The sequence below is a fragment of the Mastigoproctus giganteus genome, chromosome 2 (genome assembly GCF_048544385.1).
Source record: "Mastigoproctus giganteus isolate SK-2022 chromosome 2, ASM4854438v1, whole genome shotgun sequence".
Lineage (NCBI taxonomy): Eukaryota > Metazoa > Arthropoda > Arachnida > Uropygi > Thelyphonidae > Mastigoproctus > Mastigoproctus giganteus.
The window spans coordinates 16957701-16984933 of NC_143576.1; the positions used below are offsets into that span (position 1 = coordinate 16957701).

Below are 27233 nucleotides of genomic sequence, written 5' to 3' on the forward strand. Positions count from 1 at the left end.
CATACTCTAATGCCCTCGCTCTGTTGGCATGCCCACACAGTAACTGGACTTATTAGGTGAATAATTCTAGAAATTAAAGCCAATTATTTCTCTCTACACCAGGGATTATACACCTGCGACTTTGTAGCGTATTCGAAACTTGACCTAATAGAAACAGAACCATACAACTCAAATACTATCTGAAAAGAAATCAAGTAGCATAAATCTGCTACTGTGCATTATGGAGTCAACTTCCATGGGCGGTCATATAGTCCTGCCGCTCCTTCTGCACCAACCATCAGGTGACACCTATCTTTAGACTGCGTGTTCAAAAGTAGAAGTGCATGTTTATCGATGAAAAACTGAAGAAACCTGGAATAAATATGGGAGGAGATCGAAACCGAGACCAATTAACCGAATCTCATTAGACCTTCTTCTTCTGCTAAAATCGAATACATTGTCTATTTTGAGAGCTGCAGTCCCAGACCGATTAACTCGGCCACAGTGAAATTGGATTCGAATTTAACTTTTCCAGGTATGGTCAGTATAAAGCTAAGAGGTATGTATTGTTGTGGTTTATCACTCTATAGTTGCAGATGATGCAGCTGCAGTAGGGCCCGCAGGGGCCCAAAAGGAAAAGGATATAAGAATATACACATTTCACCATCTGTTCACCATAAATTTTAAAAGTGAAAAATATAGAACTGAACGCCTACAGAACCACTTTTTTAAAACCAAATAAAAGCATTTAGGAATAGCATTCAGTTGTGATTAGGAACTGCATATTCAGTTACAATAAACGAATGTGAAGATGATTTCTCGGGCAATGTTTATTCATGAAATATTCAAATAATCTTGATTTCTTTATCTCTGACTCAATTCTAATGTGATTTCTGAAGTGTATTACGTAGATGGTAGTAAATATATTAAGCTAAAGTACATTGTACGTTGACATTTTAAAAGAGTCATTCTGATAATGAGAATTTGTAATAATTCTTGAAACGTATTAATTATTGTTTAATCTAAATTGTGATTGAGTTTTAAGTAGCATTTTAACATTTTACATTAGTATGAACTTGTTAAACAATTAATAAGTAGTTTAGATATATCCGTTACTTTTTTACCAAACTTAGAAATTAAGTGCAGTGATGATTGTAGAAAAAAAAACGGTAGTGCATGTTGTGATGCCTTCCTCTTATTTTACATTTAAGACCACCCTATGCCTTTCAAAGATTTCAGTGTTTAAATTGTTGAGCACAGAACAGTAGAGAAAAACTTTGTTTCTGTGTAATAATTTTATATCGTACCTGCTTTCAGTTCTGTGAATGTTTATTATTTTTTATTTTGTACATACCCCAGGAATAAACCTCCAGGAATAGAAAGGGCACTGATGTGTTTGAAAGGCGTAGGGTGGTCGGAAAGGTATAGGTGAGTGAGCAAATACACACTTTTATTTCAATTTGGAAGATTTTGCTTTAATATTTCGTTAACTTTTAAGAAGTCAAATAGATCGTCTCACTTTAACCCGATTGATTTCAAATAAATATAGATTGATTAGAAATTTTTCTTGGTCTTACTTAAATCTTTATTTAGTGCATGTAGATGTAGTGTGATGAAGCAACTTTTGCTGACATAATTTTAAACGGTCAGAAATGGTGAGAGTCTTGCAATCATAAAATTCAAAATAGAGTGTGGATAGTAAGAGGAATGTGTGTTTTGATTTGCATTTTTTCTTATTACTGGTGTTTAAAATGTGCGTTTATACTCGTAGTGTTCAGAATCATCGCGTTTTATGTGATTTTACACCTTTATCATCACCTGACAAAATTAAAAAGGACATAAAAAATATCCTTTCACTCTTCAAATCTTTTGATTTGAAATCCGAGAAAGTTAAATACTTGTTGCTGTTGTCGACAGGAAGAAAATGACTAATGTCTTCCTACTGTGAGATAAGAGATACATATCAGGGTGAAGTTCGCACCAGTGCCAACATCCCATACACAACAACCTGTTATACAATCAATTACTACAGAAAGAGCGTCGATGTTTGCCAACTTCCCTACGTTGTCCCTAAACCAAATTGGCGACAAACACAGTGGTTTACTCAAGTGTCACTGTGGGGTGTTTACAAAGCTACCATTGGGTCAAAGAGATGACATCCCTCAATGCTCGGAGCTCACACAACTCTCGAGGCGGATGTTTACAAATCTGTTTGGATTTGAACTTCGGGACTCGCAGTCAATAGCGAACCAGAATCTTCTTTCAGCTACCATCATTAATAAATTGCGCAAGAAACCCAGTTCACAGGTGTTCCTCCTGCTCGCTGACCCTCGCAGGTGCTCGTGCTCCTCCCCTTTTTAACTTCCTTTCACCCCGAAGGTCTAAGCACGGCAGCGACACTCCTCAGTTCGGTACTTACTACTCCGATGGAGTGTCTGGAAACAACGCAATCAGCCAGCTACAAAACATCCTCTCTTGTTATTACGTATAATTGTTTTGTTTGATCGCTTGCCTACAGGTGATAGGAATTATGGGAAAATTATAGCGCGCCCACGGCTTCAGTGCTTCAGTGCCCCGAATGTGTTTTGGCACGAATTGCTTGAGCCACCCTATTATCAGACTCGGTGGGCGTTTGCCCGTGATTTCATTACACAAATACGAACAGTATTGTTCAATTATCTCTGACTTATCTGTAGCACAAATAAAAACCCGGAACTGGAGTTCAGTGCCAGTGAACGACCTGTATGCCCCCTATTGGGTAATTTCGCTCCGAAACTTCAGGTGGTAATACAGTCTTCCCTGTTCTCTTCGTATCTACCAGAACCAAGATCCTTCGTACTGGCTTCAATAGGATGGATTCATTTATTTCATACGAAATACATCCGATGATTTCTCTGCATGTCATGGACATGAGCAATGTTCAGTATGCTACTCTATTAGAACTTTTAAAACCAAATATAGTTAGATGTCCTATTTTCTTCCCTTGAGATATTTCCCTAGAATTGTTTGTTCACGGGAGCATCTCCTAATCTTCTACTATGCTTAAAATCAGACGCACGAGTTTTAGCAATATTCAGAACTGCAATTCACCCTTCAGTACTCTCGTACAATTCAAGTTCGACGCGGTTTAGAAATCTTCTCCAAAGCACGCAATGAATTTTTTAAAGCTGATGATCTCCCCCACTATGGTTATTCCCTAAATTTATAAAAACACAGCAGTTCTTGGCTTAAAAACTAAGTTGTTGATGATGGTATCAAAAGATTGGAGTTTTTTGATTATGTTTCAAATTCTAAATCGTTTGAGTACAAATGCAAAAGAACTTAAAATTGTCTTTTTAAAGAGAAAACAAGTCAGATCATTCTAGGCGTTTATAGAAAATTGAGATTGAGATTTATCAGACTGTAGGCGAAATTTCACATGATTCGCATTCGATCCAAGGGTTTTTTATCCCTTTAAAGGAAAGCTTTCATTGAACAAAACTTATATTGTTACAGTGATTATAATTAAACGGTATCATTGGAAACCATCCAGATGAAAAGCATTTGACTCACAAAGATAATATGAATATATAATAATACGCAGACCATATAGAAATGAAACGAATGGAAGAAAAGTTGCGAAGTAGGCACCAGGGTGATTCTCTGCTATAAACTGTTTATCCAGATGACTGCTGCTGTACAACTCTGTTCAGATCACAATATGGTACAAAATGCGTCACGTGTGGCCTCCTTCCTACACTGGGTGGAAAATTCTCGAGTTTGAATCCCATTGATGACGGTCGGAATATTTTTCTAGGCCTTTTCCACAACGTGGCTGAGTTAGTTGGTCTCACGTGAGGTTTGTCATCCACCAAACTGACAAATGAAACACGCAATTTACAGACATAATACATAAGGTGATAAGGCCTAAGTTGCCAATGCACCTAAAACCCTACAACAAACAAAATGTCATAAGTGATTTTGATTAAGTTGTTCAATGTGAGAACCATCGATATTAACTACATGCTGGAACTGAACAATTGCATTGTCGTTTGTTGCTCTCAGCATTTTCCATGATGCTGTCCTTGAGATAGCCCAACACCTGAGATTTACATGGACTGAGGTTAGATGAATAAGGTGGCCGAGGATTGGGAAACGTGATGCACTGGTTAACCAATAAGGGTCCAGGTGCATGAAAAGAGTTATGCAGCATGGACTCACCTAAAAACTCTTGCCTAAACTTAGGAATAAAGTTCTAGATAATGAGGTCGTAGTAACGTGCGCTTATTACGAGACCTAAAGTTGAAACATTCTCGAGGAAGCGGAGCAGAAAGAAAAATAATTGGTCAAACAGCACCATGCAATGTTTGTTTGCTTTTAAGCGCATCAGCGACTTAGGCCATATTGCGGCGTATATATTTTGTCTGAAAATTGCGTGTGGCCTATGGTCAATTTTCTGTTTGCTGGACAAAAAAACTCAAGTTTCCCGGAAGAAAAAAACCAAGCTACTAGCGTGAGATGAACTAACTCAGCCACATTATGGAAAAGACCCATGAAAATTTGGTCTTTTCCACCTGGTGTGGGGAGGACTGCACTTCTACCAACCGTGCTATCCGCGAGGGCGCACCATGCAATAACAGAGCGCATACGCATCGAGTGCTGCCTTCACCTTCATGTCACTATTGGAACTATTCTTCTTTCCTTGCCATATTGTCCATTCCAAATTACGAGTTCTGTGATCTGGAACGGCCAATGCTCACTCTGTCGACAATCAGATCAATTGTTTCCCATCACCACGCCTTCAAGGCAGCATAGTGGTTTAACCATGACCATCCTGTACACCAATAGATGGCCTTTGGCTCGATCTCATGACATTGTAAGTATGTATATACACACATTGCGTATGATTGTTTTGTAATCACAACTCTTGTCTACGTTCTTGGTGGTTGTTTTCACATTTGAAGAAGAACATTTCACTGCAAGCAAACTTCATCCTGGGTGGCTTCAACCTTTGTCTACATTTCAAAGCTCGTCTAGCGACTAAGCTGAAATTAAAATGAATTTTAAATAAAACGATAGCATTTTATTTATAACTACAGCGCTTATTTGCTCTTTCCAATTAAATTTATATGCAAATTCTGGATATTTTTTATTTCTTCTTCACGTTGTGATACTGTAGATGATGACAGGCTAAATTTAAAAAGAAAGAGCAAATTTATGCGGTGCAGAATTAAAAGGATCAAGGAAAACATTAGTACAAACAGTATTTGCTTCGCGTTAATTATGCTGCTTAAAACATCTTATTTGTACAGCCATGATTTTTTATGGATGTAACTGTTTGTTTAGCTGAGCATGTTTGCTTTATTTTATTGTTCCTAGTGTTCATGATAATTTGGCTATCATTATTTACACGTCGATATAATCCACCTACAGAAACCCACTTAAATCAATCATTTCAGTAACCTGAACATAGAAAATACACCGAAATATACTGCCTGGTCAAACGTATTAGAACTAAAGAATGTCGAATAAAAATGATTTTCATTACAGAAAACAATAACGTGTTGACCAGGGCCGTGTCACGAGTTTAAATCGCCTGAATGAAAGCAAGAAAATGAGTTCCACCACGGAAAGGTCCCCTTAATATCCATGCGATATCCACCATCGATGATCCACTACTGATGCACCATTTCAAACAACAGTTATTGGCGTTATCCTGAGCTGAATTCTACCATGAAGTTGAATTCTGATTCGGATGACCATTGAGTTGTTCATGTGAAGCTGAACAACTCAATAGTCGTCTAACATTTTTTGTAACGTTCAACGATGTTCACTTCAGAAGGTCCATGAGGTTTGCTGTGGCAAACACCAAAAGCAACTATTGACATGGCAACCGACACTCATACCTCTTTAGAAAGTTTGTAAGCGACTTACCTCATTCTTATTGCTGCCATACTCCTTGTTTATTTGATTGTGGAACAAATTTGAAGGTAATTAAAGGCACAAGTCGTCGGGTTTGCTGGATGAAAAATCCCAGTTTCCAGGAGGAGAAGAGGCAAGGAACTTTCGTCCGAGAAAACACTCGAAAAGGGCGTAAAAAACCCATAAAAATTTTATTCGGGGGGGGGGGGGATAATAATAAGATTTATTAAATTTAAATTATTTAGAATGCTGATTTCTGGAAAAAATTATGTATCTGTTAAACTTATTTTTTACGAAAGAATCCACCAAAAAGCCATTTTTTTAGAGACGAAAGAATACAGGAAGATGAGAAGAGCTAAGAAAGAAAAGAAACATCGAAAAATAATAAAAAGGAAAAAATGTACGAAGGCGTGAATAAATTTTAAGCTGAATAACCCTCTCTGTCTTTTTCTCCATGTTCAAGATCAACGAACTTAATTCTATTTGGCTCCAGTTCCTCTTGTACTTTTTTTCTTTATGTTTTCTGTCTTTACAACATATCTTAGCCATAAGCGTCCTTTTCTTTCTTTCTTTTTGTAATTAGACTCCGAAGTGTCTCCCGGTAGCACCCGAGAAACACTGAAAACAAATGTAGCAGCTGCACGATACATGTCAGTCCATGGAAATCTGGGAATCGTGGTTTCCAATTTTTGAAAGCTAATCCAAATGACTACGCTATTTATCTTTCATTAATGCGACAGCACTAGGGGGTCCAGAAGGGTATTTACGAATATATTCTTGAGGAAATGAAGCATTTAAGTAGTTTGAGAAGTGGCCCATCTTGCTGTAATGTCTGAAATAGAAGTAACCAACTCATCTTCAAATGGATTCTCCGAAACCATCCGCAGATTCCTCTTGAATTAAGTAAATAAAAGTCCAGCTTTACAAGTAATTCGCAAACAGTCCTTTATTAGTGTAAGTGTCCTTTTACTGATCATAAACCACGTGACTTATTAGTTGTGGCATAAGATTTCAGAGTGCGCTGTCAGCAGTCTTGTGGCTTCTGTTTACCATGATTTGATGAATTTCCGTGTTAAGGAAGAATGCTTCTCTATGGTACTTAAAGCGTTCCTGATAAGTTTTGGGTTGTTTTTCCTCATTTCTATTTTTAAATGTTAAGATAGCTGCGCGAGACATTAATGAGCTCTTTTGTTTTGCAGATCTTGGTTCTCGAATGGTGGGTCATCATAACTACCTCTAAATAAAATTATTCAACAAAATAAGTTTATTAACCTCGGTGGTGGGGGAAAGGAAAGGTTACTGTCGTAGAGGGAGTTTTCAGGGAAATAAAAAGATGTCTAGGGATAAAAAGTCTGAAGACCAGCTGTAGAATTCAACTCGCTTTATCCAGTACGCTAAAATCACCCAGGCCTGAATCCTGAATGTCAAAAGATTGTCAGGGGTATGTGTATCAAGCGCCAAAGCAACTAGGGGCATGAGGCATCAGTACGGATTGCCTATGTGATATGTATGAAAGAAATAAATAATAAATGCCAGATTTCTATTTATTGGTCCGATTTTAAAAGCTCGATAAATCGTTCTAAAGAGAGAAATGTAAAATTTCGTGAAAATTCATCCATTGGGAGTTGAGTTGTTAATATGGCCACGAGATCCTTTCGGTCATGTGGCCATATTAAGAATAAAGCTTTCCTTGGCACGCAGAATGGGAAGGCGGCTATTAATTAAACACTTTTTCCAGTGTAAAACGGTGGAATACCACGTGCAAACTGCACATTAGTGCAGTTACCATTCTTCTGATGACCACGTGTTCTAGGAACAGAATTGAATGAAAATATTAATCGAAATAAAGTTATACAGAGTGTTCACGAAGATCGTCGGTTGTGAGAGTTTCTATTGACCTCTCCCAACCGGAAGAAAGCTTTCCATACAACAAAAGGATCCTCCGTGGCGTGGCAACTCCACAGAGCAGCGACCTCCTTGTTTTCGTTCATCAAATCCCTGACAGTTTTTGCCACAGTTGCCGTTACAGCGTATGGAAAAGGTTCGCTATTATTATGTCAACCGAGTGTTGTGTGGCGAAAAGCTTACCGACAGTAGTGACTGTGTGACACACAGTGGAGAGCATCTCGTGGATTGTGGCACAAAGAGATGATCGTACTCTCTGTGGGCTGTCAGCAAAGAGCAGTGCCTTAATTAAGTTTAAGATGTTCCGCTACACATCTCCGTTTGTTAATTCTACCTATCAAAGCACGTCCAGTTAGAACGCACCTTAACACATCATTACATTCATTCCATTCTTTGCTAATTACAGAAAGCATCGGTTGAACGCATTGTATCATCATCTAAGTGGATATTCCATGGCTGGTCAACCGTACGGCTTCGCTTTCTTCATTGCGTGCATAATTATCGACACCAGTTTCTATATGCGGCAAAGTGTTTTGTTTTCGACCAAGTCCCTTCGGAATGCACCCCAAGTTACCGCGTGCGTATTCGCCTTCCTTTCTTGGCTATGTAAGAAAACCGCGCGTTATTTGTACAACTCATTCTTCCGGATACTTTCCTTCTCTCGTGTTTTGCATAATTATTTTGGTCCTTCCTCTCACAGCGATGCCTCCTCTTCTCTCCAGCTTGTCATAAAGCACAATTATTTTAATTATTTACGCGAGTGCCGACAGATCTCTCCAGTTCTTCTCCATCTACCCGAGATGATCCTTAATTAGGGGAGGTTCGTCTTCTGCATTAAGAATTCTGGTTGCTACCAGCGAAGCTATTCAAACCAGCTGACGGTGGTAGGGGCGAATGTACTTTATTCCACGTATCGGCTGTCCAGTCCGTCGAAGATCCTGGCGGTGGTCAAGTGCGGGATGCATAATGACTCTGATGACCGCCCGCCTCTGTCGCAGGCTGTCATCTTCCCGTTTGTCCCCTTTCAGATGGTTTCCCTGTATAGAGACGATGGGTTAACGTAATCCTGCAGAGGTCAGCCGTATCTTGAGCTCGCCAGATGACCACTTTCTCTGTAGACGGGAGCATTGGAAGAATGGGGAGGGTGAAGGGGGGAGGTTAGGTTGTGGTAGCAATCGTGGTGGTGGTGACAGTGACAAATGGCGCAGTTGTTATCCGGATGACAAGAAGTGAGGTCACACTGTCCATTATGCTTACACTTTTCTTTTGTCATAGGAACTTTATTGATGCTTTCCTCCGAGTTACTCTTAACCCTCCCTCACCCCACTTTTTACGCAGCGTTTACTAACCTCATCGGGCTTGGCTGAGGGTTTTTTACTTCTTTTTTCAGTGATTACAAGGCACACAGGAATGTCAGCCCCGATATACTAGGACTGCCAAAACAGATTAAAGTCCTCCTCAGACTTTACATGGGTTTCTATGGCGCTGCTACTTTTTTCTTATTACAAATAACGCTAAACACACTTCCTTTCTAAACTGACTTTTTGGGGTCAGCGTTTATTAACTGCCACAAGGAACAAAAATATATTTTTCACCGATGTACTATTGGTGTAAAGTATTCTTGATTTTAAGCAGATTACAGTTAGGTTCTAAACATTAGTAATCCCTAAATTTAAGTCTTTGGGGATTTCAAAATTCTTTTAGGGCGACTTTGAGTATTGAGAATTGACTTTTTTGAACGCATTTTGTCCTTAAGGAGAATCTGGTAATATTATTTCGTTTGAAAATCGATGGTGAAGTGTCTGCGGACTGATTACTTGGCCGGTAGTTAGATGGTAATTTATGTGGTAAAAATTATAGGAATAAAACTGGAGATACGTGGTAAAATAATATCTATAAGATTAAGTATAAGGAAGGAGCTGTAGGTTTATAATTAAGCTCGTGTAGTTTGTTGTAAATCGCGCTGATCCGACTTAAAAGATCTTCCTACAGCTTATTACCACCTCACTTCAATATCCTCATGATTGTTCTTCCAGCCACTTGGAATTTTAAAACAACTCTAATGACGCTTATATTCAACTGTCACTTTTGAGTAAGAAGGGTGGAATTTCAGCAAAGACTGGCCCTGCAGCTTAGCATTGGTGTATATCTTGGTATAATGGGGCACTATACCTACCAACTGGACTGTCATAAACACTATGCTGGAGGTGATCATTCAGATGCGAACCAACGTAAGCAGGGGTCACAGTGTGACTTCCGCACCACACAGAGAAATGGCCAACCTTCTGTGACTAAGGCAATACTGGGTGGTGGATGATTGTCATCACCTGGTGTAATCTCACCACTTTAATTAATGAAAGCTTGAAGTAGCGAAAACTGTGTGTACTGTCCACAGCAGAGTTCAGACATTGTTTTTTCTATCACAGTATGTCATGTCTTTTGAAGTTATGACAAGCAGCATGATCTAATATTACAAGGTTAGATTTAAAACAATTTTCGTAGGTTATCTTCTATACAGTCCACTGGTAAAAGCTCTATGAAAAATCCTGATCAGCTCAGGTAATGTGTAATCTTCCTACATCTATTGAGCCAGTTGTAACCAGGGGGACTCATCGATGTGTATACGGAAGGGGGGTTGTAGATTTTCCCAAGGCCATGAATATATCTTGATGCGGATACACCATATATAAATATTATCAGCTCATACAACCTATCCTCCACTCCACGCAACTTTTACCTCATCTGCATTAACGTATCGTGAATGGCCAAATTAATGGAATAAATCTTATAGCGAAAAGATGTAATCTCTCAAAAATCTTAATTCATTTGAAAAATGTGTGGGGTCTTTGCTCTAATCTCAGTGATGTCCACTGTTGCCTACAATCTGCCAAGCTCTATTTACTTTTTCTGAGAGAATTTCAAATATCTATTACCTCATCCAGCGCGCATCTCATTTGCCCAAATTATTATCTGTACGATTCCTTTCGCTGAAAAGGTGGTATTTTTGCGTATGTCGCTCCTGATATACTTTGTCACATGCTCCCTAATTTGCAATACCCTCTTTCTGTCTCCTTTTTCTCAAAATCCCTTTATCCCATTCTGAAATTACGTTAAAATTAAAAGTTTAATTTTCTTTGCAACTCGATTTTCTTATATGTCCAGCTGTCCTCAATTCTCTAGGTACACGAACCAATCTTGTAGACATCCAGAGATTTTGCTATTACTAATGACCTTACACAGCTTGTTCATTTACCTATCAGAATACCAGCAATCCTAACCACCCTTGATCATTTCCTCACCAACAATCCTTCAAAGTATATGGTAAATGTTTGCAATCCTCGGCACCTAAGATCACACCCAATGGGCCGTTGAGTAGCACAGTGCATATAAGCACCATTATCTCCACTCAGAAACATACTTTAAATGTCATGTGGCGCTTCTTTTCTTTTGTTATTCATATTCTTAAAGCGAAAGAAGTCCAGAGTCAATGCTGATCTGGATTCCAGGAATCCCGAAACAATGTCACCAAGGCTATAGAAATTTACGAGTCAATAAAAGACTCCTGGCTAATTTGGATGCGTAAATTATGACAAGATGCTAATAACTTTAGAAGACACGAGGACAAAATATATAAAAGAACTGCAAATAGAAATAAACAGGTATTAAGATCCAGCTCACACCTGCTCTCATACGTGGACCACATCTGTGCTGAACCCTGTATTCGACTCTCTAATTATGCCTCGAACAACATACAAGTCTACGCGGATATACGCTTACTTAGCCTGCTAACCAAGAGGTAATGGTCTTCGTGATGTGATCCCTTTAATAGCTTTCCTCGAGGACAAACATCGTTCCGCGTCTGTACACAGTATTGAAATCCGGAAATGACTTTTCCATATCAGACTCAGTTGCTTGTGTATCTAACTGATATACAGAAAGCATAAAAATATTAAACATAATCCTCCGATATCCGCTTAAACAGTTATAAAAAAATTGGATTAAATTTATACCATTATTTATTTATTTCTGCGTCTATTTATTAATAAAATTATTATCGATATGAAACAGGTGGCATTTCAATAAATCGAAACAGATGGAAATTCATCAACACGGATCTATTTTTAGCAGGCTTTGTTTCTTATGAATTTCCGGGGGACAAGAGGAGGCCAACAACAATTCAGTCTGGTACTTTGAGAATTGGACAAGCTCAAAAGATCAGAACCGCGCAACCATACTGCGGCCCTGCAACATTGACAGATATTTTTTAGCCTGGATTTGGTGCCAAGTCCTCAAACCTTGATGATCTCTAAGCTTTGAGGACTTGGCGGATCGGTTGAGGACCCTCAACCGATAGAATTTCATTTGAAAGGGACACAAACTTGTTAAGTGTTGGATGGAATGAATCGGATTGGGTAGGGCGTGTTTAAAAAATTATTTGATAAAGACAACTTTTTTTTTTTTTTAATCTACAAGTACGTGTTTCTCTGTTCCTTCAAAAGTTAATAAGAGGCATTGCTTTTCATCCCCTAAGTCGTTAAATACGGAAAAATGTTGACTCCTATTTTGTCCAATTCTTGAAAGCAAGTGCAAAAAAAAAGTATTTGTCCATTAGTGCCGTTGTGAATCTTCTTTGATTCATTGGGATTCTCCATTGTCCATCCCTTTCTCTCAAAACAAAGTCGAAATTTTAAAACAGTTCTTTTCTTTTTTATTAGCGCCTCTGCTTAGATTAGACTTTGAAGAAGCACATCGATGCAGACAGGGGTGTTGGACACGCTGACGCGCCACACTCACCTCATCACGAATCTGCTCGGTCCGACTGCCGAACAAAGCCATCAGCAGGCAGTAGCCCCAGAACAAATAATGTCCCCGCTTGTATTATCTTAGCTGCTATTTTCCGCTGTCCTTATCGCTGCTGGCCATACTTCTGGTAACTGTCGCGGCCACAGCTCACAGGGACTCATCTAGGCTAGCGTGGCCGTCATGCTCACTCGGCTACGCTCCTCTAAGTCTTCAATGCGTTGATGAGGTTTTTTTTTTTCTTTTTTTCCATAAAACGAGGCAAATCTTCAAAAAGGCGAGAGAGAGAGAGAGAGAGAGAGAGAAATGAAGAAAGAAAGAAAGACTTTTCAGGAAAAAGAACATAGTTTCATTCTCTCTTTTCCCTTTTTCACGTTCATGTCACATGTCAGGCAATGTGATTTATGTCTTCACCACAGAAGGCTGAAACCGGTCCACGGGTGGGAAGAGGGGGGAGGGAAAGCGAGGTGGTGGTGGGGGAAAGGATTGTGCAGGAGAGGAGTAAGCGTTCGATAGTAGGGTTCGTTACTTTCTAATGCTTCGCCCCAGACTGACATGTATCCAGACAGAAGCGGAGTTTGGACAAAAATTTCGACAAATACGGAAGAGCCCGAAACGATTGTGCAAAGAAAACACGGTCAATAGTCGCCAGGGGGCATTTTTCTTCCCCAAAACTTTTGCTTTGCGTGACGGTGATGAGCACGTTCTTTAAGCCGCCCACTTTTCCGTCTGCAACAGATGGCAAGCGAGATGGTGGGTTTAGGTAACTCGTGCATCCGATGCACGAAGTTGTCGCTGTGATTTCCTTCGGTGAGAGGATCGGTAACTTCACGGGAGGCGGAGATCGAACGACGTCTACATTTTCTCGAACGGGAAGTTTAATTGGTAGAAAATAGTGAACGGATGCTGTCCGATTTACCGGAGGTTGGAGCCATTAGGAGTCATCTGCATGTGGCTTCGCATCCCCCAACTTTCTTCGAACTTCTCTGTTCACGTCAGACGTGAACAGAAAAGGTACGACACCGGGTTTTTAAAATTTCGCAGTGGGAGTGATCCCCGCACTGCTATATGAGACGAAGGTCTGACCATGGATGACGTCCTCGACAATTGCAATCCTTGGAAGAATTTCTTAAATAAATGTCATAAGCAGTGTTTAAGGAACTCGTCTCAAATAGCCTGACTTAAATGCCTTAAGAAACATCAAATCAAAGATGGCCATGATCACTGTCCTCCTCAGACTGGATGGAAAAAGCCTCGGTTCAAATCCCATCAATGACAAGAGGAAATTTTATGGGCTTCTTTCAATACGCAGTTGAGTTAATCAGTCTCGAGAGAGAGTGGCAAAGTTTTTTTCACCCGGAAACTGGGGTTTTCCGACAGCCATACTCCAGGATATAGTGTGACACCGCTGATATTTAGGGATGACAAGAGTCTCATCTAGGTAGCAGCAACCGTAATTATGTTGAACAAAGATGTGCAAAGAAAACACGATCTGTATCCACCAGGGGGGATTTGTCAGGAGAGGTATATATCACTCTTTTTCGGTAGAAGTACACAATTTGTTAAAAAGTCATGGTGACAGAAGTACCAGGGCGACATTTCTTTTTGGCACCTTCTAAGTTCTGTAGATTCCCGACTATGCTGTGTCTCTTACTTTAATAATAATAATTTTACGTTCAGAATAGTAAGAAAATAGAAGAAGTGAAGAATATTCTAGATACTCTTCAGGAAGTAGCATCCCCAGCCACTAATATCGTTGCACCTTACATAATACTCGTATCCTCTAGCATCAATTGAAACTTTAAAGATGATTGGGGGGGGCGTAGCAATTTTCAGAATTAATACAAGAAAAAGAGGTAATGTGCAGAGGAACCTGAATTATGAAATTCAGTCTTCAATTTAGGCATGGAAGGAGGGAAATTGTGAAAAGTATGGCTTAATGCATGGCGAATGTTTTTTTGCTTCTTTTTTTAGCAGCCATTTTGTTTGTTGTTTTGCTCACCAAGCCAGTCACTACTATTCAATAATTTCTGAATAATGAAAAAGCATCATTCAATCATTGATAGAATCGGATATTTTCGCCCACTAATCAGCGAGAGGGATGGGGTAGAAACGCAAGGGTTTGATCGTATTTATGGTTCCACTCACTGCAGCGAATGCAACCATATTTATATCCATAGACGCGTTCGTGCATCGAGATGTGTGTGTGTGTGCAGCCATTAAAAACGTAGAACAACTGATAAGTCATGGAGCGAAGAGGGGGGGACACACTGTAAAGAAAGATCGAAGATGCTAATGTTAGGAGGGGGGGAGGATGCGCGTGTGTTGATTGACGTTGGCTCACGTGCACAAACGAACAGGTAATGAATCGTCATTATATTTATCGGGCCGAAGCCGACATATGACTCTTCCTTTTCATTACAGCTGTGTACTTTTCAATGTTGGGTGGTGACCACTGTTGGTTATTAACGTCATCCCACTGGCATGTGGGATCGGGAGAGTAGCATGCACCGCACAATGCTGGTGGGTGTGTCGCCTTTCTCTTACGACCAATAGATGAATGTACGGAGGAATCCTTTGTATGGTCTTCGTCCCCCTCTTTGCCGTCTGTCTATCTCTCTGTTCCTCTCCCACGTGAAGCATCCTTGTCCCACTCAGATTAAAAAAATACCCGACGAGATAACGATTGTAACCATTTACTGATGTCGTTTCACGTTGGGCGGATTCCATTTCCAGATGAAGTCAAATGGAAAACTATTTATTATTCATATTAGCCGAGAGAAGATAGAAATGTAGATAGGAGGCCGCAAAGGTATTGTCGAGTCCCGAATACTTGTCCTTCCATATGAGAAGTACGTCAATAGCTTCTCCTTCTGGCTCTGTACACTCCCCTCAAAAAGTATAGCGTGCATCGAGAACAGAGCAATAATTAAAGATAAGTCAAAAAATAAAATGGGAAAATCCTAAGAAACTCTTCACTTCAACGTGAGAGCGGTTAACTCAGTCTTCAGTGAAGAGTCCTTTATTTCCAAAGGAAGAAATGCTATATTCTAGTGCAGCAAATAAATAGCGCAGTTATATGTTCGATGAATCTGTAGTGGACTTTGTTTGCTTATTGGTTATCTCTAGAAGTGAGGGAGGGTTTTCCATTCCTCCATTAATGATTTGTACTTCACGTATTTGTGAAGCTGGGTAGCTCTAGAATTAATTCCGATTTTCAAATGATTACGTAAATTGAATGTAAATTAATAGGCTATTAAATAAAAACGTTAATTTACGAATTAATGGAGAAACCAATAAAGCAATTTGCGCCCCTCAGTGATTTCATAAAGTTAATTAAAACAATATCATAATGAAATGGAGTATTTACAAACATGTTTGTTTTTAGCGGTTTAAAATGAAACTCCAATTCAACTTAATTGATCCTTATATTAAAACAAATGAAACCGTCAGATCAATGAAGTTATTTCGTTAAGGGGGTTTACGCCACCCCACTTCTCCATTGAAATTATACTTTTATAAAAACTCACTGGCCAAAAAATTAGAAACCTTTATTAATCAGTGGGTCACCTTTGTTTTGCTTGTCATACCATGGATTCTAGTAGGTGTCTGACCGAGTCTAGCTCAATATTTGACCATTCTTCTGTTAGGATATTGGTTCTCTGCTGTGTTGAGGGCGTAGAAAACTACGAAGCCGAACTGCCCTTTTCGAATATATCTCAGATATTTAAATTTGATTCACATCTTTAAGAAGGTCGTGTTCCCTCCTCAAACTCTTCAGATACAATTTCTGTACAGTTGATAGTTGCGTTGTCGTCTTGAAAGAATCCATCGCAATCTGGGCAATAATGCAGAGTGAAGTCAAAGCAACAAAGATTTGTCTATCCTCATGTTACATCATGTGTTCACTCAGAGGAGGACGGCATCTTAGATCGTTTCTTTTAGACAAGGCCATAAAATTAATATGGTTTTTGTCAACAACATAGTTGCAGAATATGGGTAATTTTCGTGGGTGGGAGGCACGATAGTCGTGGGTGAGGATGTAGTGTGTCGTAACTCAGGATAAGGTTCTAAAGACTCCGTGATGGAGCCATTCATAACCAGAGTCATCCATGACAGTATACTAAGTTTGTCACTTGCCAAACTCACTATACCGTTCATTTTGAAGGATCTAAAGTCCTCCATGACAGTACAGTGAGTTTGTCACTTGACCCATTCATTTTGAAGGATCTAGATTCAAATCGAAGACTAAAGGAATCCTTAAAGCCATCTTCAATGAAGTTGTCCGATCTCAGGCAGCGGCGTAAGAATTTTTTTCTCAGTAAGCGAATCTGGATTTTTCAGCCCGCAAAATGTGCAGATCGGCCCTTCAAAGCATGCACATCGAACTATAAAACATCTGGAAAAATAACAGAAAAATTCAGATAAGGTTAGGATTACATTTTCTTTCAAACCATCAACGGAGACTGATTGCATTTCGGGCTTGAGTCTGCGTACATTACCGAGCATGGTCTGCTTAAAGCCAAGGTAAACCAGTTTGGTTTGTTACTTCTGGATAATCTGATAGCAGTGAGCATGTGCTGATTAAGCGTTCAGTCTATTCTGATTTAAAGTTTACTCTTAAATTATTGTGGATTTTTTTTTTAGAAGACTGTAATTATGTCTTTTAAATTTTGCATGAAGTTATGCTAGATCGTGGTGGCCTAGCTCCCAGGTTGGGATGAAAATCCAGTATACGCAGAGAAATTGGCCAAATTTCGTGACACGGATTTCGTTTTATTGTTTTCTGGGGGCAATTTGAAAGCTAATGATATGCTTAACAAATAATGAGTTTGTTTTAAATTACTATAAAATGAGGGTATGAGCTTAACGCTCAGGAAGATTTATTGAGAAATTAAAATGTATAAAATGTAATTCAGTCGCCCTTCGAGGAGCTCTTTAAAAGAGCCAGCCATCACCAGCTGGAATACATCAACTGGACTGGCAACGAGAACAGAGTCCAGGCCTATCCAAAACGAAGGAAAGCGAAATACTCAACTTCCATGGAGGGTTCGGCAACCAATAGTTGCTTTCGTTTCCTTTCTGAATAAGATTATATGAAAAGTTCATTATCGGTAACATTAAACCTTGCCTCATTTCAAATTCTTCCACAGGCAGAGTTTGCATCTGGCGTCAGTGATCGAAATACATAGCGACAGACCTCCTCCTCCACCTCCCGTCTTTGTCTTTTTCCGAGGTTTTGTGTCACCCATTAATTCATTACCTTTCGTGATTAATGATTCTTTGCAGAATTAGTAATCACTCGTCATTCGTTAAGAACAAGGGTGGTGGAAGAAATAATTGACTTTCTTTGCAACCATTGGTCGTCTGTAATCATAATGGCTCCTTGCAAAGACAGGGGAGCAGCAGGTTAAACCTATTCGAGTTCTGAAACAAGGTGAGAAAATGAAAGGGATGAAAATACTTTAAATTGGTTTTCATTTTGTTTATCTTCCACGATTTTTTCTTTCAGAAACGAACTTCGAATAGTGCAGTGTGTACATGAAAACCGGTGTGTAATGAACTAGCCAATCGAATTTAGAAATCTTTGCTACATAACTCTAAAAAAAAATAAATAATTACTCTTTTTTTTCCCCAAAATCCAATCCAAAAAATCCAAAGGGGTACTAGAAGCATGATCTAAGTGTTCTCATGGGGTTGCTGGATTTTCTAAAGTATCCTCTGAGATGATTTCACTGAATTCTGATCGCCCTCAAGGGTAACAGTGGTTTTAATCGCCGTTCTTCCCAGGTGGAAAAGCAACTGAAATACTTTAAAAGCTCACGATGCTCTGGCAAGTCATTTCGAATGCTGTATTTCATGGGTATGCCGATAGGTGGCGTAATTTAAATTAAACTAGAGTGTGGTTACTCCACAAAACTTTTTTGGTCCATTTTACCATATTGCACATCGCAAGTCATGATCAAGTATGAAAACAAATCCCAATAAGGATCCCGTTCAAGAACCCTAAGAAATTATAATCATTCGGTGCAAAGTTTATTGAAAAATGATGGCTTCCATGAAAAGGTGATGGCAGTGAAACGTTTTGGGTTCACGCCATCTTTAAATCTCTGCTACATTCGAGCTGATTTCATCATAAATGACCTTTTCTGTAGCAAATTCTCGCTGATGTGGCACTTTCAACCGTCAACAACCATATAACTTCTCGTATCTCCTCGGATTGGTCTACAAATTATTTTTGAAGATCCTCACACTCCTTAAAACGATCTGAAGACTTTGATATCCCAGTTAGTAATTTTTTTAAGGTTTATTCTAGTTGTGTGTTTTGCTAAGCACATTTGGCTGCTTTTTAAGTTTTTAAATAAAATTTGCAGGTGGTATTGTATTTTTAAAAAAAATTATTGAAGGGTTGGATATCATTGGTTATCAATGTTTTTTGTATGATTGCGAATGTAGAACCCTCCGGAATTGTTGAGAATGCATAACGCAGGGTGGACTTAGTATCTAGAAGGAGAAAAAGACTGCGTCAGCAGCCAGTTTACACTAAAATACCATCTTTCTTATGTGAGCATTGAACACGAAGAAACAGCCTTGAACTGTGTGTGTCTGATGGAGCCAAAGAAGTCCTAATGACTTATTTCCAACTTTATCCGATGCGAAACTCAGAGAAAGCAAAGCATTTTCGTTGGGCCACGAACAGAAAGAGTTATTTCAAACGCGTTGATCACAAAAGAGGCTAATTATTGACAACAGACTCCATAAATTTAAAAAATTGGATACGAGATGAGCTTAGAGATTCTTGCCCTCCCAGTGAGCTTTTTCGAGTCAAAAATTTTCTCGGACACAAGGAAATGAGATACCAAGGAAGGTGGAAAGAAAGCATGGTGGTAAAATGGTGTTATTTGAAAAGGGAGATGGGGGATGTTCAGAGTCAAAAAGACGGATGCGCAGTTGGAGTTCATCGATACCCAACCTTCTCACCAGCAAATAAGAGTTTCTAATTGCGACAAGAAAGCCCGAAAATTTCCACAATTATATTAATTCCGTGAACACGGGGTCGTTCATTACTGACATTCTCCTCCCTTCGTTTCCGGTCCTGGTTGGCAGGGGTCATATCATATATCTGCTAGCCTCCGCACGCCCGTGTGGTCATAAGGCAGCAGAAGATATTAAATATCGTTATTTCCCTGTCTGATTAATGAAAGTGTCTCATCGCTTTGTCCGTTCTCCGACTACGACGTTGCACATAATGCCCTTTCCGCGGAAGACCCCCAACCGATGCTTTCTGAAAAATTCATATGCGTTCCGTTTTGCCGTGTGCCTGTTCGGAGTGGGGATGTATTTAATAATAAAGCTACACGAATCATAAAAATGGCTTAAAGACTGCGGCCGATGGGTCGAGGAGAAATGGGAGATGTCGGGGAGGAAACGTGCCACGAGGAGGAAAAAAGTCGAGTGATTTCGATAGTTTCCGTCCATTAGTTCATCAGATACGTCGTCAGCTGCCGAGTGCTCGCATCTAATAACGACAGCAGTTTTACACAATGTAGTGGGACAATTAGCGGACACTGTTGACAGGTTTATTGGGGAAACTGTCTTGGCAGCCGATGACGGACGGCCGGCCCTGATATACAAATTTCCGAATAAATACAGAAGACTTAATATCGATTTGAGGTTTACCATAAGTGCGTGTGTGGGTGTGTGAGCGGGCATTCTTGTTTGTATGGGGGGGCAGATGGGGGAACCCAACACGTTGCTCGGCAACTGATTGTCACCATGGTCAGAAACACGTGATTACCTTTGATCGTGTGTGTAGGTGTGAGGGGAAGAGGGCATGCGAGGCTTAGCGGGTGTGTTGCGAAAATTACTGGGGAACCTCGATTGTCATACAAGAGTCTACCCTGGCGTACCCCGATGCGCTCTTCGAGGCTATTTACACAGCACGTGCAACATTAACAAAGCAAATATCAGATGGCTGCACGTAACCTGACGTCATCTTGTGCGATCCCGAAACGTAGGCTCGGTGATAAATTATAATAACCCAATCAACCGTCTTGATACACGTACTTGCAGTTGCTAGGAGCAGTTTGGCGCGCGCAAATTATTCGTGCCTTTATGGATGAAGAGAGCCCCGAAAATTAATCATTGTATTGCTCTAATGTAGGCAGTTCTTGGAAACTGTTAAAGTTCTTATTAAATCTCAACTAAACGCTTCATCTAAAAGCTAATGAAAAATGAAGTAGACCATGAATATAAGGAAGCAAAAAATAGCGCTTTCTCGGACTTTTAAATTGACGAAAGAAGGGGAATATTTCGGGCTTCCATTAATTATATCCTTCTATTAGCTTTTCACTTATTTGCGCTGGGGAGGGAAACGGGGAGGGAGGCAGGGGGAGAGACGGGAGTGAGTGGAATGGCGGATATCGACAAAGATTTTTCCAATTCCTTTCTTCACCGCAATGTGGCTTTGGTATTCCCTCGCAGCCGAAGCGAGCGAAAGAAGTCATAAAAAATGGTGCAGTGGTCAGATGACCCAATCCAAGTGGTCACTGATGATTTGGGGAAAAATTACACCTTGTGCGTGCATCTAGGGGTCGTTCATGAGTCCACCACGTGGACAGAAGTTTTTTTATTTTGGAAATAACAATAAATGCGTTCATGGGGTTATTTCCAGCCCTCTAATTACTATCTTCCCGCCCCAATACGAGGACTATCCCCATCCATCGGTGGACTCAGACCCCGAAAGGGCAGTGAGTCACCCTTGACTGCTGTCCTACCTTGTGACCCACAATCCGGATTTAGCCAACCCTTTCAAATGAACTGTTTCCAATTCCACTTTTTTCTGAACGGATGGAGCTTATGGTATTGTAGCCGCCATCTTTAAACTAGATGCTGGATCGAAATAAAAGCATCCCCCAAGATACCTTTAAATTCTCTTTGAGTCGGACATGATCTCACAAGTCCATCTTTGATTTTATTTATGTTTTTTTTTTTGTATTTTGAAAAATAGACTTAAAAAGTCAGGACTTCGTAGATCCTCTGTACCATCTAGAACTTCCTTTATCTTTACACCTGTATTATTTCTGCTGTTAGATCGAGTAAGATGGAAAGCTCTCTAATGACCAAAGTCTTTTTCTCAGTTAATACAAACAAAGATATAACCTAATATTACCTTTTTGTGTGTTTGATGATTGCAATAAGCGCAGCATATTGTAATTCTAAAATGGAATAGAAGCTGAGGTCATCAACAAATGCTAAATTTTATCACTCACGGGATGTTTGACCCAGCTACAGGCCATATTCTGCACTTAACAATCCGACACATCAAACTTCTAAATGGTTAAGTTTAAAGAAGGCTGTTTGACGGAAGCAGTTTCAAGAGGCGCAGCTTTACCACTGTACAGTGAACATTAATCACGCTGATGAGCTTTGAAGTTCTTGGACACTTTGAACATGTCAAGGATGTCCACGAATTCCTAAGTTTTCTTGCTGGGTTTTACGCATTTTCAACCTTCTTTCGCGGATATGTTGGACATTACAATGCATCTGCAAGTCTCACTCTTCCAAATTAAAGTTTTCATTCAATTTCCACTACCACAAAATGTCATGTACACAACACCACGTTTTAACTTTTATCTGTACAGGAGGTCAGGAGATTCACATCTTTGTGCGATTAATCACAGAACTATCTATCATAGCACCTTCCACCCACATGTATATACGACATGGACTCAAGTGTTTGCCAACTTGAGAGGTCAGAGTGAACTGACCTTCTCAATTCAGCAAGAAATATATGCACATTTTGCTTTGGTATTTTTCTCAATCAGTTCGCGCTGCTGACACCATTTCCATCTTGGGAATTCCAAGGTTTATCGAAGTTAAATGGAGTCACAGTAGATGATATTATAACCAATGATTATAGCCTCAATTATCCAAGGAAACGAATCCTGTTTCGCAGTGGGCTTTGCCCAATAATGCAATGAGAACACCTGCACCAACTGTGTGATTTTTATGAGCACGCGTATTAAACATAAATAAACGAATGAAAATTGTCCTTCCTAGAAGAAGTGGCCGGACGTGTTTTAAATATTTCATGAATGTGCTCAAGTATAAATATGCAAGCGATTAGTTTTTTGAGACAATCGGCGCCTCAAGGAGTACAGTTACCACTAGTCTAGAAGGTTTGCGTTTAAATTGGAGAAAGGAAGATTTCTTGAAAGTGTTGGCAACAGTGGTTAGAAGAAGGAAAACCTGACAATCTTGCTGATTCGATACTCAATACCACGAAGTATGAAAGGTAAAAAAGAAAGCTAAATCTTATAAGCTGTCATTGGCTTTTGGAATCATGCGAATATGTCTGAGGTTTGGAAGATTTCTGGGCTACTGAGACTTGTTTCATCCCAGCTAACCAGAGGGCCAGAACATTTACATTGGTCCTAAGCGTGTGGTAAATATGCGAAGTCCCTTTCTTGCAATTACTGGCTGAAGAAGCATTTCCTGTAAATGACCTCCAAGGAGCATACACACAATGGACATTGTACCTTGTAGACAGAGGGCGTCCCTTCGTTTATAATGGTCGAAGTCTTTTTTCGCTCATTGTATAAAGACTTCATTACTACCACTTCTAAATTTATAGCCGAAAGCTTTGAGGAAAGGACAAAGAAAACGAGGTATCTTGTCTACAAAAGGACACGTGAGAGGGGATGTGGCCGCTTGTTACATAAAGGCCAAGTGGGTCCTACACACAGGTATGTCAGGAATGCTCGCCGATGCTGTGTGCTAGTTGAGAGCGAGCCTTTTATCAACCGGTGAAATGTCGAGACGTTTTATTATTTGACGACGATGATGGGAAATTGAAAGGAACGCTTCTTTATGTTGCACGCCGGCCGTAATGCCGTTTTATGTGGGCTTTATGTTCGCAAGGGGCAGAGACATGGATTACATTTATTGGCCATGTCCGTCTTGGTGTGTTTTCCTCTTGTGTTTTAAGACAAATATAAAGTCGAAGATCGTGCGTTTCCACACTTAAAGACCCCGACACTCCTTCCAAAGAGCATGACCTCTGGTGTCCGTAAGTGACCTGTCTGATCGTAACGACCTGTGTATGACATTCCGCGCAGCTGTGGCCCGTCTCTCCCGCCGATCGGGCGGAAAGTGCCGCAGAACGGACAGCGAGCGAATAAAAAGAGTTCCAAGAGGCGACAAAAGGGGATCTGGGGGGTGCACACACTCGGGAGGTTAGTAAAGCTCGAGGCACCGAGTTAGAAGCGAAAGGTTTCCGTGGAAAGTGGCCTTAATTCACTCTGGCCGCAATAAAATGGTTTTATATCTGCCATTTGAATAGTGCTTGAGTTCTGTTTCTGTGCGCCGGGGAGGCTGTAAAATGGTCTTCTTGTAGCCCTTAATAAAGCCAACGCCTGCTCGTACACATTACTGGGCAGCGGCCGGCACCGCTGCTAACCTACGGCAGGCATGCAGACTGGTCACCTAATAAAGTTGTAAATTTGACACAGAACGAGATGAGGCTGTTGATAGAGTCGTTGGGAGAGCACGAGGAAGACGGGAGGGAGGGAGGGGGAGGTGGGGGGTTGCGTTTTAATGCGGCGCACACTTCCAGTGGTCGACGTAAGAGGAGAGAGCCAGAAAGAGAAAGAGGAAAGATAGATAGACAGATAGAGAGAGGAGAAGGTCGGTGAGAACCTTGCAGATGTTTGGCATTCCATTTTTGCTGGCTCCTCTTCACAGGCAAGCTCTCTCTCTGGCGTTGATTTATGTCTTCGAAGCAAAGCAGCACGAGCAGACGAGCTTTGTTAAAAGCGAAGCCTACAATGGCTACGAATTAATTAGCAAGTTTTGAAAATGTGGCACGGACTAACGAACACACAAACACGTATTAATCTGCCTTCGGATGCTGATTAATTCATGTCGGCCGGGGATCACTCCCGACAGCCAATCCCTTTCACCCTTTGCCGATCGCAGTAATTCCTATCAAAGAACGCAGTGCGTGGAAGCCCTATAGCCGGCTTTACCTCGACTCAATCAGCTCCCCCAGTTCATAACGAATTTTGTGAAGAGAGAAAAGGGGTTTTTCGTAGCGCGCGAGAAGGTCTGAAGCTGGAGCTGTGAGATGCAAATAGCTGGCGTAATCTTTAAGTAAACTGAAAACAATGTGCAGACACCAAAGAGTTCTTCCTGTTTTTTGTCCTTCTCCTTGTCAAAGAGCTTACTTATTTTTATTAAGAACACGGCACAGCAAAGACGCATCCCAGAACTCACCGCAGCGGGAAGATGATGAGCAGAGGTTGTATTAGTCGTGATAAATGAGTTTTCGCCAATATACAACGGAAAAGTAAGCCGTTTGTATACCTCTATTAAGAAGAAAGATAGAAAAGTAATTAATAGCGCCACCTACAGTTGCTGTGCAGAAACAGCACTGGACTTCAGAAAAATGTCTAACTTTTTGGCTAGTGACAAATTTGGGAACATCAAAGACGGTTCACTAGTACTGGGGGTGCCTAAATTATTTCTAGGAACCCACAGGTGATTGTGGGCAAGACATCGACTGCTTTAATCAGAAACAGAAACCAAAAACAAACAATCCCAGAATTAGACACCTGATAAAGTTCGACTATGGCATTGAGTTCACAAGTCCGGTATTCTTACTCCATATCTCTTGAGATTCAACAGATAGTTTCTCCTCTTCACTACTTGGGCTGCTAAATGAAGTATTCACTTTCTCTTGGTTATTTTCATATAATTTATCCGATATTAGCTTCGAATCTTCGCAACACCCTCGGATTATCTTTAAAATATTCCGCACAACGCGAGTATCCAATGTCCCAACGACGATCAACATATTAGAGAAAAGTTAATTCAATCTTACCTTTACCAATGATCGAATTAAAAACAAAAAAAACCGACTGATGTTTAGTCGGTAAATCAAATGAGCAAAAAAACGTTTTAATGTTTTTCAAATAAGGAGGAAGGTACCAAATGAGTTTTCTGGAACTTTACCGTCCATCCTCCAGAAATGCGGTTCATTTATCAAAGATTCGTATTGATTACATCAGTGTTGTGAAATGTGATTAATGTTGATTTTCCAAGCAGTAGACATAAAACAAAGCCCGCTTATAAGTTTCTCCCGGTGAAGCGGGTACAGATTAATCATTTTACAAATTTTTCGAAATTACAATTTTGATTATTGCGCCTAAATATGATAGCGCAAACAAAGTTGCCCTCACCGGCAGCGCAGTGGGCATGATCACCGCTCTTGCCCAGTGTGCAATGGTTTTGGGTTCGAGTCCCGCTTAGATGGGAAGAATATTTTCAGTTTTAGAAGCATCGTAGTGAAGTGGAGCTGCCACGAGCGGTCCTTGTTTCCAACTGACCTCAAATTCTTGGATCACACGCTTTATGACAATTTTCTGCAAATTGTTTCTTTCAGAATATGATTGCGTGTGGTTTAAAATGGATTTAAGTTCACTTCCTTGTTGTGTAGTTTTATTTCCACGAGTTCAGTTTAATATTGCTCTGTACATCGGAGATCCGATCTGAGCTCTGCCTTTTATCACTTGTTCTGATTTCGCTTTCCCACTCCACTGGTTTTATTGCAAGTTAACCAAAGATAAAGCTGTCCAGCATTCTACTCTTACTTTCCTCTCCAATTCTTGTATCGACAGCCTCAGCAATCTCTTTCTGTTATATCAAACATTCTCTCCTGGGTGCCTCCCTGATGTTTCTCCAGGCGTGACTTAAACGAAATCAGTCTTCTCGTTTTGATGGATTTCTCTGATTGTTCTTAAACCCGTTTTTAGGACATTTTCCGACTGAGAGCGTGGTATAACGTCTAATACAGGTCGATGTACATTATGGTTGTTGAAGTACACGTGTTCATGGTTTTACCTCTTTTTCGGGATGAAAATGCTGGATGCCCTAGCAGATGTAAATCCTACAATTGTGCATGTGATTGGCGGACTGTAAACTCTTTTAAAAAGCCTTTTAAAATCTTTCTCCAGTCTATTTGAACTTCGACCTTCACAAACGAGGGATGAAAAGGGAAACCATTATACTGTCACGGAGGCGACTCTATAGTATCTGTGGAATGCCAAATAGTGAAACCTTTGAAAAAAATGAAAGCTCGCGAGGTTAGTGGAACTTGTAAGGGAAGCACAGTGGGTCCAGAAAGAGCTATTCATTTGCATATCTTTGATAATTGCATTCCTTCGCTAGGATCTCCAGTCATCTGAATGACGTGCTCCCAAATATGTGGGAGGTGAAGAATGCCACCTGCACACCAATCTTTCTTAACGTCTACAGGTGGTGTGACAGTGTTTGTTACGGAGGATTACTCTTGAAAAGATGATAAAAAGCCAAGGGCTCTCGTAGATCAATGATTGTTGTCAGGCAACACAATCTGCTGAATGTCTCCACGATTCATTATGACGCTGTTGCAATTATACGCAACGATCATTAGCCTTAATTCGAGCAGATTTCTATCTGAGTTTCTTCAGATTCCGAAGACCCTAGGTGATACCACTCTTTTCGATTTTGATCCACAGTCATTACATTCTGTTCAGTGCTTGTTTATAGGACCACCACCACTTTATTAAATTTGCGCACTCTTTTCCACTAATACTTCCACGCAACGT

The 27233-nt window shown here is 40.2% G+C and overlaps 1 protein-coding gene across 4 annotated transcripts in view; it reads left to right on the top strand.

Moving 5' to 3' along the window:
- LOC150089187 (dachshund homolog 1-like) overlaps positions 1-27233 on the top strand; it is a 279932-nt gene that overhangs the window by 101407 nt on the left and 151292 nt on the right. For 2 of the 4 annotated variants that reach the window (XM_090388287.1, XM_090388294.1), the window contains exon 2: positions 1339-1407. The exons of the other annotated variants lie outside the window; for them this stretch is intronic. In XM_090388287.1, the coding sequence (XP_090244413.1) occupies positions 1339-1407 (69 nt within the window). The remainder of the gene's footprint in view (positions 1-1338; positions 1408-27233) is intronic. 4 annotated transcript variants of the gene reach the window in all.